The 14,571-nt window shown below is 36.5% G+C and overlaps 1 protein-coding gene across 2 annotated transcripts in view; it reads right to left on the bottom strand.

Annotated features, from left to right (window-relative positions):
- Window positions 1-2,282: 2,282 nt before the first annotated feature.
- Window positions 2,283-14,571, bottom strand: part of LOC141686847 (ycf20-like protein) — a 41,711-nt gene continuing 29,422 nt past the window's right edge. The window contains exons 2-5 of one of the 2 annotated variants that reach the window (XM_074491936.1): window positions 6,105-6,205; window positions 4,680-4,772; window positions 3,551-3,747; window positions 2,283-2,916 (exon numbers count right to left, since the gene is read on the bottom strand). In XM_074491936.1, the coding sequence (XP_074348037.1) occupies window positions 2,475-2,916; window positions 3,551-3,747; window positions 4,680-4,772; window positions 6,105-6,205 (833 nt within the window). In that variant the 3' untranslated portion in view covers window positions 2,283-2,474. Of the gene's footprint in view, window positions 2,920-3,550; window positions 3,748-4,679; window positions 4,773-6,104; window positions 6,206-14,571 lie in introns of both variants that reach the window. The other variant, XM_074491935.1, reaches the window with a different exon arrangement.

Consider the following 14,571-nt stretch of genomic DNA (forward strand, 5'->3'; position numbering starts at 1 on the left):
CTACTATTATACACATACAGTCACCTTGCATTCCTATCTATTTTTATCTCCCCAAAAATCAGTTTTTACTCTCACACCGAGGCGCCCCTGGACACAAACCCCCTTCCAATATTATACAACAGCTATATGGCGATAGTGAAGGATCCTGGCGCTACGTAGAAAGAGCAGCCTGCACCCGGGAGTCATTTATACTCTTAACTATTTTCTTCTAATTGTCACAGCTATATGACTCATTATTTCAAGTTGCCACAAGATATAAAGAATCAATACTCTGGGGATCTACTTGCTCATTGCCAACAAACCTAATAGCTTGGTTCATTTACTCAAAAGGGGCCACAAATGTAACGGATAGCCTTAAGATCAAAGAATGGTTCGGTTTCTTATATTTGTAGGCAGATAGAGAGATAAAAGTGATGATAAATGCAGTAATATTTTATTTCATGTAGTAATGAGAAATTATTATACCACTCTCGTATCTATTAAATGTTTTTCAAACTTATTAAATGATGTTTTGACTATTGTTGTTGTTAGTTATTTTTAGTATTAATGCTAACAATTATATGTTATCAAGTGGCTTATATTATTGACTTAATTTTAAATTTACTTTAATAATAATAATTTATTATATAAATAAAATAGTTTTGAATTTAAGGCTATTTTGAAATCAATACTAATATATTTCTTTATAAAACAAAGATGTTTTATTAAAATTATATATTTTAAGTCGATAATTTATAATTTAAATTTAAGATGTTAATATATGCAAGTTCAAGTTTATACCGATAAAAACTTTAAATACAATATATATAATACTGTCTCATAATAATTTAATATATGTTTTCTCCAACATTTTCCTTTATATTTACACTTAATTAATTTTTCTATTATAAATGTAGGTTGAATTCTTATTAAATAAAATATAGTGTCGAGAGAAATAAATTATTTTGATAAATATATTTAGTAACATTTTTAAGATTGAGCATCCCCAACCTATTATATTATTTTGGTTTAATTTTTACACCAAGATAATATAAAAATTATACTATTTTCAAATTTAACACCAACCCACCAAAACAAAGATAGATTATTATATTACTAAATTACAAAAGTTAGGTTAAAATAATAAAGTGATTGATAAAAATGAAAAAAATTATTTTAATAAAAATGTAAAATGATAACATAGAAATAACAAAAACTCTATAAATTTTTAGTGTTGCACCAAATTTGATGTAAGTTTTGACGGTATAATTTTTAAAGTTGGGTGGGAGAAATGGCTTACACCAAAATATTGTAAAATTGGGTTGGGGATTTGGTTATATGATACTTATCGCTTAGACAAACAAATAAATATAATATACAATCAATAAATAAAAATCACCCCTAGACTAATTTGCACAAAATTTTAATTAAATAATTTGAACAAAAATTTAACAGGGTAAAGAGAAATTTGTAAATACATTTTATCGTAGTGAAATATGATATAGATAAAAAGTTTAACTTTTTTAAAATTAAAATTCTATTTATAAATAAATTCAAAGTTTAACATTTAATTTTGGACAAATCTCGAAGTGTTTTGACCATTTAACAAAAATAATATTTTTTTTAAAAAAAAATTCTTAATAAAAGTGTATGATTTATACTAAATCTATAAAAAAATTAAAATAATTAATTTCACTATCCATTCAAAATATTTAGAATGAGCTAGAAAAGTCAAATGATAAATTTTTTATAAAGTTTAAAAATTTTAAAAAGAAAGGAATTAACAAATGGTTTTCGTTTTAGATTGAAGTTAAAAAAACAAAATTATTCAATATATAGGTGAGTGAAAGTCGGTGGAGTAGCATAATATTATTCAAATGGTTAAATTAGTAATCTCTTCATTGAGCAAAATTTTACTGCATTTAGCAGTCATGGAGATGATAAAATATAAGTTAGAATCACAAGGCTTAAGATAACTTGAAGCTCGTAACTTAAAATAGTACCGTAGCAGAGATCTCGATTTGTGTCGTTCAATCTTCATTTGCTATATAGGCTCCCCAACGAAGGAGAGTCTTACCGATTTGAAGTTGTCCAATGAACTCCTCTAACCACCTTCTAAGAAATCTCAGAGCTGTATTGCATGTTAATATGGAACGTGAGCATCAATATGGACTTAAAGATTTTGCAATGTTTTTGACTTACATGGTGATGTGTTCTAGCAACATTTCTTTGCTTCCTATATCCGTATATTCATGACCGACCTAATGAATCTCAGACATTGTTATGCAAATTATAGATTTCCATTTTGCAGTTGGTAAATCTCTTCAGAGAGCTGTATTGCATGTTAATACACGTATACAATGATACATACAATTACACTGACTGTTTCTACATACTATTTGCACTACTGAAACTAGGTACTAATCAATGGATGGCTTCTAGGTAAATAATAGACTATTAACTTTCAAATGAAAAATAACAGAATATGAGGGCATTTAACTGCCAAGCTTAAAAGCATCTACAAATAGCCCTAAACAAACACCCGCTTTCCAGTAATTTATCATCATTATCAGAGATTGCTGCTGCCCTGTAGATGGAGAAGAGGGTTTCCGATACATAAGCATACCAATTCCTTCAATGGCTGCAACCACTACTCCTGCAACCAGCACATCCCAGTCGCCAGTTTGCCCGAGAATCGTGGCTAATGCGTTTGCTGTGTAAAAACCGAGGAGCAAGAGAAATATCTTCATTGGGAATTTCTTTCTTGTTGAATTTAACTTTTCCAGTAATTGTCGCCCGCCTGCACTAACCAGCCTACCCAACCTAGTCTGACCTAAACCAGGGCCATCATTGTTGGAACTTTCTTGGCCGCCATTACCAGGACTGCCTGTATCTAAAGCAAGAGCTACTTTCCAGTCATGTCTTTTCGTATGAGAGCTGCTACAATGTGGAGATAGTAGAGTTGTCACTGAATAACAATTGCTTTCAGTATCAAGACTATTTAGGAAAACTGAAGTTTGAGCAATACCTACATATATTACAAGATTATTTACAATGAAAAAATCAAATTTTAATTTAGATATATGGATCATAATAAATTTGGGCTGAAAAGAATTGTCACCAACCAAGATAAGAAAGAATAAGGACAACTGACACCAAAGGGATCAGATGATGGCTCAAAGATTAATTATCAGATCCATATACTAATTTCACTGGTAAATAATTACATAAATAGTAGAACACGTAACAATGTAACTACTTACTACATAGAGGCAAACAATAAAATCTACAAAAAAAAACTATAGAGAGGATCGAGTCACCTTAATATGCAAATTAAAACCTAAACTCTGTCTAGACATCTGCATGCTAAATTTCTAAAATTGCATAAATTAAATGAAATCGCCCAGACTCAAGGAGTAAACTCTTGCCTAGTTATAAAGAAAGTAATTCATACATCAAAATAAGTTGTAAATGCTTGAACATTCATTTTTCCTCAGTCCTCTGATGAGAATCCAGTGTACAATAATATTCTCATGAATAAATACTTTTTAAATCCAGTTTTAATATTTACCTCTTTCGCAGAAAGGAGACAGATTTGTTTCCTGGGTTTGAAGCAGGTCTGCTAACACATCCATAAATCTGCTTCTTTTTCCAATTCAACACTGTATTACAGTGTCTGACGATGTGAAATGAAGCTTGAGGAATTTTATTTCCCTTAAAAGGCAAGGACACGTGCAGCATGATGAAATCGATACTATAGACCACAAACTGTAGAAGATACACAAAATCACCGAAAACCATTGCAGATTATATATGTCATACGTGCTGAAGATGTTTCATCAAATTGCAACATTCAGATAATTAAAAAACTAGCATGCCTTGCAATTTGAAAGCTAGAATTGTTTTTCAGCTACCATGTCACAGTTTGATGTTGTTTTCTGATGCTACTGACTTTACTATGGGAGATTCGAAAACAGCAGAGTAGTTATAAAAAAATCAATTATATGCAAATGAGTTAATGGAATCCTTCAACCAAGAAGCAAGAAAACCCAATGACTTTCTAATGATAGTTTCACGGTAATAAGAAGGATTGAATATAAGACTGTTTGGCTCATCTTGAAAAAAGTTTTTGTTACTTAGAGTAATTAACGAGTACAAAATTACTTCAAACTTTTGACTATTAGATACTTCAATTAAGATTTTGGTTTTTTTTTTAATAATGCATGATTTTACCAAAAAAGTAACTGAATTTGTTTATTGTGGGAATGATACCGACTTTCCATTCAAATCAGATTAGAGCGGAACTTATTCACTAAAGCGAAGCACTTCTAAGTCTATTTTATTTTTAGGTAATAAATTGTTAACTGAAAACAGATTAATAGAGTTTTACAAGTTAATTTAGACTTCTAAATTGATTTGAGCAACTAAAAAACGTTTAAAAATAGGCCCATGTCTGGCCAATGTGTCAGCTGACAGTTAAGAAATACAAGTATCCTACTGTCAAAGACTCAAAGGAATTGCAGATAGCAGATGTTTAAATAAACCACTTAAATTTGGATAGAGTTACTTCATCAAATGAATATACTGCAAGTATAACACAGACAAGAGCCAAGAGCTACAATAAAGAACACTTGACTATAGCCATGATTCGATCAAAATCAATGACATATGTAGCATATTAATATAGGGAGGATGCTGACCAGAAGGAAGATGATTCCAACTCCGATGCATTCACTTATATTTGAGAAGACAAGAAAGTGGTGTATATGGGATTCCTTTTCACAGTTGTAATCCTATAGATTAAAAGATCCATGCGTTAGAAAATAGCACAATTTGTTGAAAAGTACTTCCAGATTTACAACCAGGTTCAGAAGTATCACCATTATTAGCAAAAAAAATTATGTGCACATATGTCTATCTCTATACAGTAAATATGTGCATACAGCAATTGGTTCTCGAACATATGTACAAAAAAAGTATCCAAAAGATTACAACATAACTCTAACTATGTTTTATATAATGTGCTTGACAGTAGTAGCCCAAAACTGTTGCTCTGTCACTAAAAGCATAAACCAAAACAAGAAGACATCCTATATACCCTTCATTCTTCAATCTTTAATTTGACATGTGCAGTATGAAGAAAAAAAACACAAAAAGTGAAATATGTTAATGACAAATCACATAAAGTTTTGCATAGTGCACATGTCAAAGATTTACAGTATTAACTTCCTCAAAAAACATTATCTCAAACATCAGGTATCTTCATTTCATGAATTTTTAAAACTGTCCCACACTGTACATTACCAAGTTGATGGTAAGACTGAATTCCAATCCCATGCTCAAAGATATGAAACATCTTACAAATACAAAACTAATTTACAGGCCTTGCTTGAGCCCTTGTCGCATAGCTCAATAGGCTGGTAATAAATCCATTAGACTATGCTGGAAGTCTTGACTCTTGAACCCAAAATTAGTCGAACTATATGTTTAAAAGTATCATTTTTTTTCTCGTATCTACTACCAACAAGAGAACATTGGTGGACCCGAACATAGGATGATGCAACAATAAAAAAACAACAATGTGTTTCTTATCCTTCACCTTTTTCCCGCCGTCTCAGTCCAATTATATATTGATGCATCAATATTAATCCAGCTAGGAGAGTAACAATTCAATCAATTTACACTGACCAAAGCATTTTAAACAATTATCTACAAAACCAATAACATTTAAATAGTTTATCAGCATATCGTTTCATTGAGTAGCACATACACAATGTTACAACTAAAACATTACATCCCTATCCATTTCATGAGGCTGAGATTAAATATATGTACACATATTAGAACAGTGCAATAACAGTGACAGCATTATATCGAAAACCTGGAGTACACTAACATTCTCAAGATATAAGCACACGTATCGATAACCCATTACACACACAACAAAAAACTGAAATTCTTGAATCTTGAAATCTAAAATTGGCACCATAATAATGTAAACAAGAAGTCTTATTTAAACAAGACAAGCTAATAAAAGCTATGATAACGAATTAGAATTAGTTAAAGTTGATTAGAATTGGTGAAAATTGATGAAATTTACAAAGATTGAGTTGAAAAGTGAGTACCTGAGGAATGCAAGTAAAGAAAAGAGTTTGCAAGTGTGTTTTGTTTCCAAAGGCCTGCCTTTTTATCTTTTTGGGCAATTGGTGCAAATTGGCAATTGGGGCTGATAGCCCAATCATAAAAAGAAATGGTTAGATTCACGTATAGGAGCATCTTCATATGCTTGGGAAACCTAATTTTAAAAATATACATAACATATAAAAATAATAGAACACATGTTAGGTAAAATTTTAAATATCGAGAAAAAAATACGCTAAATATGTTAAATGAGTGACCATCATCTATATCAAGATCACTTCAATTCCCTCTAAATATTACTTATTTTCCCACTACTGTACACTTTCCCGCTAGATATGTTGAATGAGTGGCCAGCATCTGGCCGGTCAGTCTCTTTCCTTTAAGACCCTTCGGCAAGGGTTCTTTTGCTTGACTTTGCGAGGCAATGTGAGCGAATATGCAAAAAATACAAACAGTGTCAATTATTCGCCACAGTTCCGTAGCCCCATACCATTTATTATGTGCATCATGGATATCGTCATAATTTTTTTTATTAGCACAAGATAGGAAAAATATTGCATCATCGCCACCTACTACTACATGACCAGGTGGGTCGAAGCCAAGCCACTATCCGCTATAACCGAAGAAGCGGACAAAAAATTCTTCCTTGAGCAAATCATTCTAAGGTTGGGAATCCCGAAGATATGACTATTCATTGGAAATAAATTCTGAAAATTTATGCATCACTCCGGGGTCCAACAGAAGTTCAGTTCGGTTGCACATCTACAAGGAAACGAGGCGATCGAAGCGGCCAACAAGATAATTTTTCAAGGAATCAAAAAAAGGTTGGGCGAAGCCAAAGGAAGATGGGCCGAAGAGTTACCCTGGGTCTTATGGGCCTACCGAATGACACCCAGATCTTTCATCGGGGAAACTCCCTTCAGACTGACATATGGAACAGATGCCCTGGTACCGGTCAAAGTGGGCCTAGAGTCTTATCGAACAGAAGTCTATAATGTGGAAGTCAATAACTTCGGATTAAGGGCAAACGTAGACTTACTAGAAGAAGAGAGGAAAGCTGCTGACAAAAAAACATAGAGTACCTGCTGCAGGCTGCCCAACACTATGATTCGGAAATTAAGAAAAGGTCATTCGGTGTTGGTGACTTAGTCCTACGGGAATTAGCTGCATCCATGCCAATAAGACAAGAGAAACTTCAGCCGAACGGGGAAGGACCTTACAAGGTGATTGAGATCATTCGACCAGGAACCTACAGGTTGGAGACACTAGCTGGAGAAGCCATCAAGAACAGTTGGCATGCTAGTCGCCTTCGAAATTCTATCAGTAAGAAAAATTTCTTTTAGTTTCCATTTTTACTTCATATTAAACTCTGCGAAATGTGTAACAATCAATGAAAATGAACTTCCTTCGCATAATTTAATTACTTGAAATTATGAGAAACTGAGCGGGCGAACGAGTTATATCTAGGGGCAATCCCGAAGAAGATAAACCCTTCGTCTGCCATATTTGATTTGCTTAGACAAAAGGGCGAATGTTCATTAACTAAGGGTAATCCTAAAACGAGTAATGTCCTTAGCCCTAAGGTTGTAATAATATTATAACCTGAATTAATAAAACCAGGACGAATGAAGAATGTTTAAGGGAAATCCTAAAAAAGACATTACCCTTCGTCCTTCCCTTGATAACTTTTGTCACTGTTAAAAGCACATAATTAGCGAAGGAACGAAGAAGGTCTTGTTTAGGGACGATCCCGAAGAAGACAAACCCATCCTCCTCAAGTCCAAATTTTACACTTAGATACTTTTACAATTAAATCCTAGGAGCGAAGAAGGTCTCGTCTAAGGGCGATCCCGAAGAAGACAAACCCTTCCTCTCCCAAGTTAAATCAGACACTTAAAATTTTATTTAATTTTTTTTAAGTACACTTTTTGATCGACAGAACGAAGGAGGACTCGTCTAGGGGAAATCACAAAGAAGGCGACTTTCTTGTTCCTTCGCATAAAAAGACTAATACTTCAGTCTTAACGGCCCAAGGTCTCCCTTCAGGCTTACAACTTGACCCCTTAACACTTGGGGCCGAAGGTGATTATTACATAAAACTACTAAGGCAAAAGTAAAGCCAAAGATGCAGTGAACTAAAAGTCGAAGACGCGGTAAAGAAATGCAAAATTGCTAAGGCAAGAGTAAAACCGAAGATGCAATTAAACTATACAAAACATTAAGGCAAAATTAAAGTATGATAGAAGTAAATATGCTGATAAAGAAAGATGCAAATAAAATTACTACATAAATTCGGCCGAGGCGAATAAAGTACAACGCCCGAAGACAAATAAAGTACGAAGCCCAAAGGCAAGAGTACCAGTTACAAACAAAATTAAAATTACAAATTACATGTTTCTACTAGAGGTCCGGGTCCGAAAGGTCCTCGTGCTCGCAGGAGGAGACGGTTAATGGCTCCTCATCATCGGTACGACCGACGGGATCTTCAAGTGACTCGTCAAAGAGCTGCTTGTAGTCCCAGCCGAGCTCATGCGCCTTCCTCAGCACATGGTTAGCCCCATAAAGGAAGCAACGCTCCTCAGTAAGGTCCAACGCGTTCTGCTTCTTCCGAAGCTCCCTTCACGCCTTCTTCAGTTGAGAATTTCGCCCTTCAGTCCTCCTATTGACCTTTTCCAAATACTCTTTTGACCGCTGCTTGTTGCCAATCAAGACCTTCGCCGGGCCATTCAGAGTTTCATTCTGTTGTTGGGCCCTAGTACCTTTAGTAAAACTAAACCCATCAAACTTAGTGTAAACAAGAGCATTCACATGATCATAATCATACTTTTGGGCAAAATCTTCTAGGTCACGAAATGACAACAAATCACTATCAAAGTCTGTAATAACCTCAGTTTTACCCCCCCCCCCAACATAAGTAATATTAGGAGGGGGTAAAATCACCATGGTGCTGAAGATACAGAGTAGTAGACATGCTGAAAAAACCCACAAAATAATATAGAAATGTATATATACCCATATGAACGTACTTACAGATAGATTCAAATGCTTATAAGTTGCATAATACCTATGCTAGAGGTAAGCAGTAGTTGCGTATACCCTTAGTATAGGGGACCCAAAGGTGAACATTTTCTAAACAGGGAGTCGATGTTCCCGAGTATAATATATATATATATATATATATATATATTTATATATATAGATATAGTTTTCAAAACTATTAATCGAATAAGGTTTATTCGATAACTTTATTTTATTTAATGAATATTATTTTGAATATTCATTCGAGGACTTATGACTCCGCTTCTTTTATTAAATAATATTCTTTATTTTATTAAAGAATAATGTTTCGATAATCAAACTTATTTTTGATTATTCAAATAAAGATCGTACTTTCGTATAAGTATATCTTTGGTAATTTATTATTCATTTCAAGTATAAGTTTTAAAACTTCTACTTCAATTATTTTTATAAGGATTATCCTTATGGGAATATTATTTAAATAATAATATTCAGATATTTTCTAATATATCGGGACTGATTTATTTCATTAAATCAGCATTACTCCAAACATTCTTAAAAATGTTTTCGAGTCTTCAAAATGATTTTAAAAGTTAGAGCAAATCCCAAAACTCGTTTTCAAATTTAAGATCTTCCTTTCGAAGGGGATTTAAATACTCGCTTTTAAATTAAGGGATCCGGCTTTGTGGTGTATTTTATATTCACAACGAGGTTGCTGTTTTGATAAATGAATTGATTACTTACCCAACATTCGGGAAGTAAGTCCATCTAATTGAGTCGGCATAAGCGACATGCCGGGGTACGGTCTATCAAAGTGTAAGTGGCTAGGTGGCAGCCCATCAACGCGTAAGAGGCCGGGTGGAGGTCCAACACAAGGTCCTAATGAGGCCAGGGTGATGACCGGTGGGGGATTCATCCATCTACTAGTATAAAAGTTTACTTATTGGTATCTTTGCCTGATCAGCAAGATATCAGGTTTATGCCAAAATTCTTTTCTTTCCAAAATTCATTGGATATTGCAACTCTGTTCATACTTTACATGACAGAGGTTTTCAGGAAATGTATGAGAGATATATATGGATATATATATATATCGGGACTTAATGAAGTATCTCGTAACTTCATTTCATTCAATAATATTTCAAAGATCGAATCTATGCAAGTCTTATGTGGTAGTCCCACCTATGTGATGAACTTTGAAAACTTATTATACTTTGAACGGTGATAGTTCAAGTAGTTTTACAAAAAGATATAAGTATAGTGAAGTAATTGGTAACTTCATCTTCCTTTAAGCTTATATCCAGTAAGTAATTACCATATACTTGATAAAGGTTTCTAGTAAGTTATCCATTTAGATACTTGCATTATTGTTTACACTATATATTATCTTGCGAGCTGTAATGCTCACTCTTGCTTCATTTCTTCATCACACAACAACAGTTAGGAAAGATGGCCAGACTCAAGCAGACCCAGCGCAAGCGCGTGGGAAGCGTCCCGCGTCTTCCCGTTGATATCGTAGCTGCTATAGCTGCAGAGGTAGATCTATTGTAGATCATGCATTCTATTTTTGGGAATCAATTATATATAATTATAACTTGTGGTAGATAATGGAAATTAACTGTAAACTTATCAAGTAATCATTTTGGGTTGTAATAACTTTTAAATTGTGGATTCAAGGACTTGTACTTATTTCAATTTAATCTCTGAGACTATAACGTGTTGTGGTGTTTGTTAGTGTGGGGTCACAGCATGAGGTTATTTATTATTAATTAAGTTAAGTGATATTGTGGAAAGAAAGACCGTGAAGACCCGGATCCCCGACCCCGGATCTGGGGGTGTTACAGAAATTTGGGATCAAGTTCAAGTGCTATGTAAGGGAACTGAGCAAGTTCGAGAAAACAAGATGCAACTTCTCATACAACAATATAAATACTTTCATTTTGAAGATGGTGAGTCCTTGAATGATACTTTCAGTAGATTTCAAAAGTTGTTAATGGAATAAAGTTGTATGGAAGAGTCTACCTAACCAAGGATTCCAACCTAAAAATCCTAAGGTCTTTACCAAAGGAATCGAAGCCAATGCAAGCCTCACTTAGAAATTCACAAGAGTACAAGGATTTTACTCTTGGGAGACTTTATGGTATCTTGAAGACCTATGAGCTTTAAATGGAACAAGATGAAATGATAGATAATTAAAGGAAGAAAAGTGGATATATGGCATTGGTAGTTGAGCATGAGAGAGTAGTGGAGATGAAGGTTGAAGCTGTTAAAATTATATCAAGCATAAATGTTTGTGAAGGCAGCTCTGAAATGAGCATGGGAAAAGGGTTGATGGCTGAAGATGAAGAATGTCCAAGCCAAGATGATATGTAATAACTTTTAAATTGTGGATTCAAGGACTTGTACTTATTTCAATTTCATCTCTGAGACTATAACGTGTTGTGATGTGTGTTAGTGTGGGGTCACAACATGAGGTTATTTATTATTAATTAAGTTAAGTGATATTGTGGAAAGAAAGACCGTGATGACCCGGATCCCCGACCCCGGATCTGGGGGTGTTACGGAAATGGTATCAGAGCCAAACATTATAAACCTCAGAGATGATGCGACGATATAATAATAAACTCACAAAGATAATAAGAACTCTTGCCAAGTTCATAGTCAGACTACTTAAAGTATCACTGACAGTTAAAACCCTTACGGGAACCGCCGCCCTGCAGATCTCAATCTAGCGACGGGCACCTGGAACCACACTGCTGCCGCCTTATAAGTATCATGATAGTAACTTAGCTCGTTTAATGTGTAGGCACATGAGATAGAGGACCCAGAGATGTTCAAGCGTGAGCATGATGAGGCACTGCTAGATGCCGAGGATCAGGATGAGCCTGAGATGGAGGAGGAGGAGGAGGACCCCTCAGAGGAGTCAGAGACGGAGGTTATTGCGATTTGAGATTAGGAGGACCCGGATGAGGTCCTAGTAGCTGAGAAGCATGTCGGAGCTATGGTAAAGTACACTGGTACCCCTTTACCCTCACTCCCGGTGGTCAGAGCTCCTACCCCTCCACCACTATCTTGGAGACCCTATGATGACAGCTCTGAGACCCATACTCCCGAGCTAGGCAGACCGAGGAGGAACCCCTAGCGGCTCCGGATTCACCACCTCTCGACCCTGCCCATAGGCAATCTTTGTTAGCTCACGGCTATGTTCAGGATGTACTGAGGACTCGAGTGGCTGTTGCTGAGGCCCGGCTGGATGAGGTCAGGAGGGAGTTGGAGGTGGAGAGGGCTGGTAGGCGTGCCCGAGCTCATGAGGCTAGAGCTACCATACCCCGATCCCTGGGGAGGGAGCTGAATGAGATAGAGCTCACGGCCCGTGCGAGACTCCGATCACTCCAGGGGGACAGGCATGGCAGGATCTCTAGGAGGCAGGCTGACTACATTTTCCGTCGTGCGATGGAAAGTGTGTGGGAGCTGACCCGCTCCGGTGTGTGATTCAGGACCAGTGATGTGGTAGTCTAGTCGTCTAGTTAGTCGAGGCCATAGTGAGAGCCAATTTTCCGGGATAGTTGACTTGTATATAGCATCCCTTTCTCTGACTAGACAGATAGACTCTTGTATATCACTTTTGGGCAGATGACTGTAGCACTGTTGTACTTTGGACCAGATCGAACTATGTATTTCTCGCATTATGTATATATTTGTTTCCTTTCAATCAGTTCCTTAGTGACGAGATCACTATTTTTATCGTTATTATGACTGCACTTCTTATTAGAACTGTCATAATATAATAGAATTGCGAGATACATTCTCCCCATTATAGAAACTGTGCAAGGTACAATTTTATGTATGATTGTGACCTAATGTTGAATTTTCCCAAAAATTTATCAGTATCATGCCGCCAAGAAAGATTTGAACTAGGGCGAACCCTGGATCCGAGGACCAGGGAAGCCATAACCAGGACGGTAGGAACCAAGAACACAGTGAAGAGGAAGATAAGGATTTTGTTGAACAGGATGACTTCCTGTATGAAGAGGAGGAGGAAACATTTGATGTGGAAGGATTTGAGATAGAGGCTGAAGAAGGAGAAACTGAGGTTGAGCAACCAGTACCAAACCCAGACATGGATCCCATGGGACAGTTCATGCAACTACTAAGGCAGAACTTGGAACGTCAACCCAACCCACCCCCTCAAGGAAATAACAATGATGTGGCAAACTCTTTCAGGGCTTTCAAGTCCCTTAAGCCCCTGAGTTCCACGGATCAGCCGACCCAGTTGAGGCAAGGGCATGGCTAAAGGAAATGGAGAAATCCTTTGAGATTCTGAGTACCGATGAGGCACAGAAGACTGTATTTGCTACCTACCTTCTGAAAGGAGAGGCCAACTACTGGTGGGAGGCCAAGAAAAACATGGAGACATATGCTATCATAACCTGGGAGAGGTTCAGTCAATTGTTTTTGGGAAAATATTTCTCAAGGTTTATGGAGAACCAGATGGAGCTCAAGTTCTTGGAGCTAAAGCAGAATAACTTATCTGTAGCAGAGTACGAAGCAAAATTTACTGAGTTATCAAGGTTTGTGCCGGAGTTTGTGAGCACCAAGGAAAAGAAAGCTAGGAGGTTTCAGCAGGGACTGAAACCGTGGATTCAGAATAGGGTGGCAATCCTTGAGCTTACTGATTATGCCATTCTGGTGCAAAAAGCAACAATTGCAGAAGCCGGAAGTGAACAGATGCAGAAGGAAAGAGAGAAGAAGGGAATAAAGAGGAAAAGTATAAGCATGGGTGGAGGTTCCACAGGAGGGAGCTTCCCAACTAGATTTAATCGAGGAGCAGTGTCCCTACCGGGAAAGAGCACTGGGTTTAAGCGGCCAATGAGTGTGAATGTGAGCCAGAGCGGCCAGAAGTCAGGAGGGTCCTATTCCAACCAGTCTCGACCCCCATTACCAGCCTGTAACACTTGTGGAAGGATGCATACTGGGGAGGTCACTATTCGGACAAGTGCACTTCGCCAACCCCCATTACCCGCCCAACCACCACTTGTCATCAGTGTGGACACCCGGGTCATTGGAAGAGGGAATGCCCCATGAACAAACCAGCAGCTTCGGGAGCCAGCAGGGCTGCCTCCAATAAGCCACCTACCGCGAGGACTTTCAACATGACAGTGCAAGATGCTATGAAAGACTCAGATGTGATAGCAGGTACCCTTTCTCTAAATTCAATCAGTGCAAATGTTTTATTTGATTCTGGAGCAACTAAATCTTTTATATCAAAGGACTTTGCGCATAAATTAAGACTTAAGGCTGAACCCTTGATAGAACCCTTACAAGTGGAAATAGCAAACCATAAAATTATTCCTGTTAACCAGATTCACCCCGCCTGTGAGTTAGGCATAGGGGAACAATCTTTTAGTGTTGATCTGATTCTTTTTAAATTAT

The sequence above is a fragment of the Apium graveolens genome, chromosome 9 (assembly GCF_009905375.1).
Source record: "Apium graveolens cultivar Ventura chromosome 9, ASM990537v1, whole genome shotgun sequence".
Lineage (NCBI taxonomy): Eukaryota > Viridiplantae > Streptophyta > Magnoliopsida > Apiales > Apiaceae > Apium > Apium graveolens.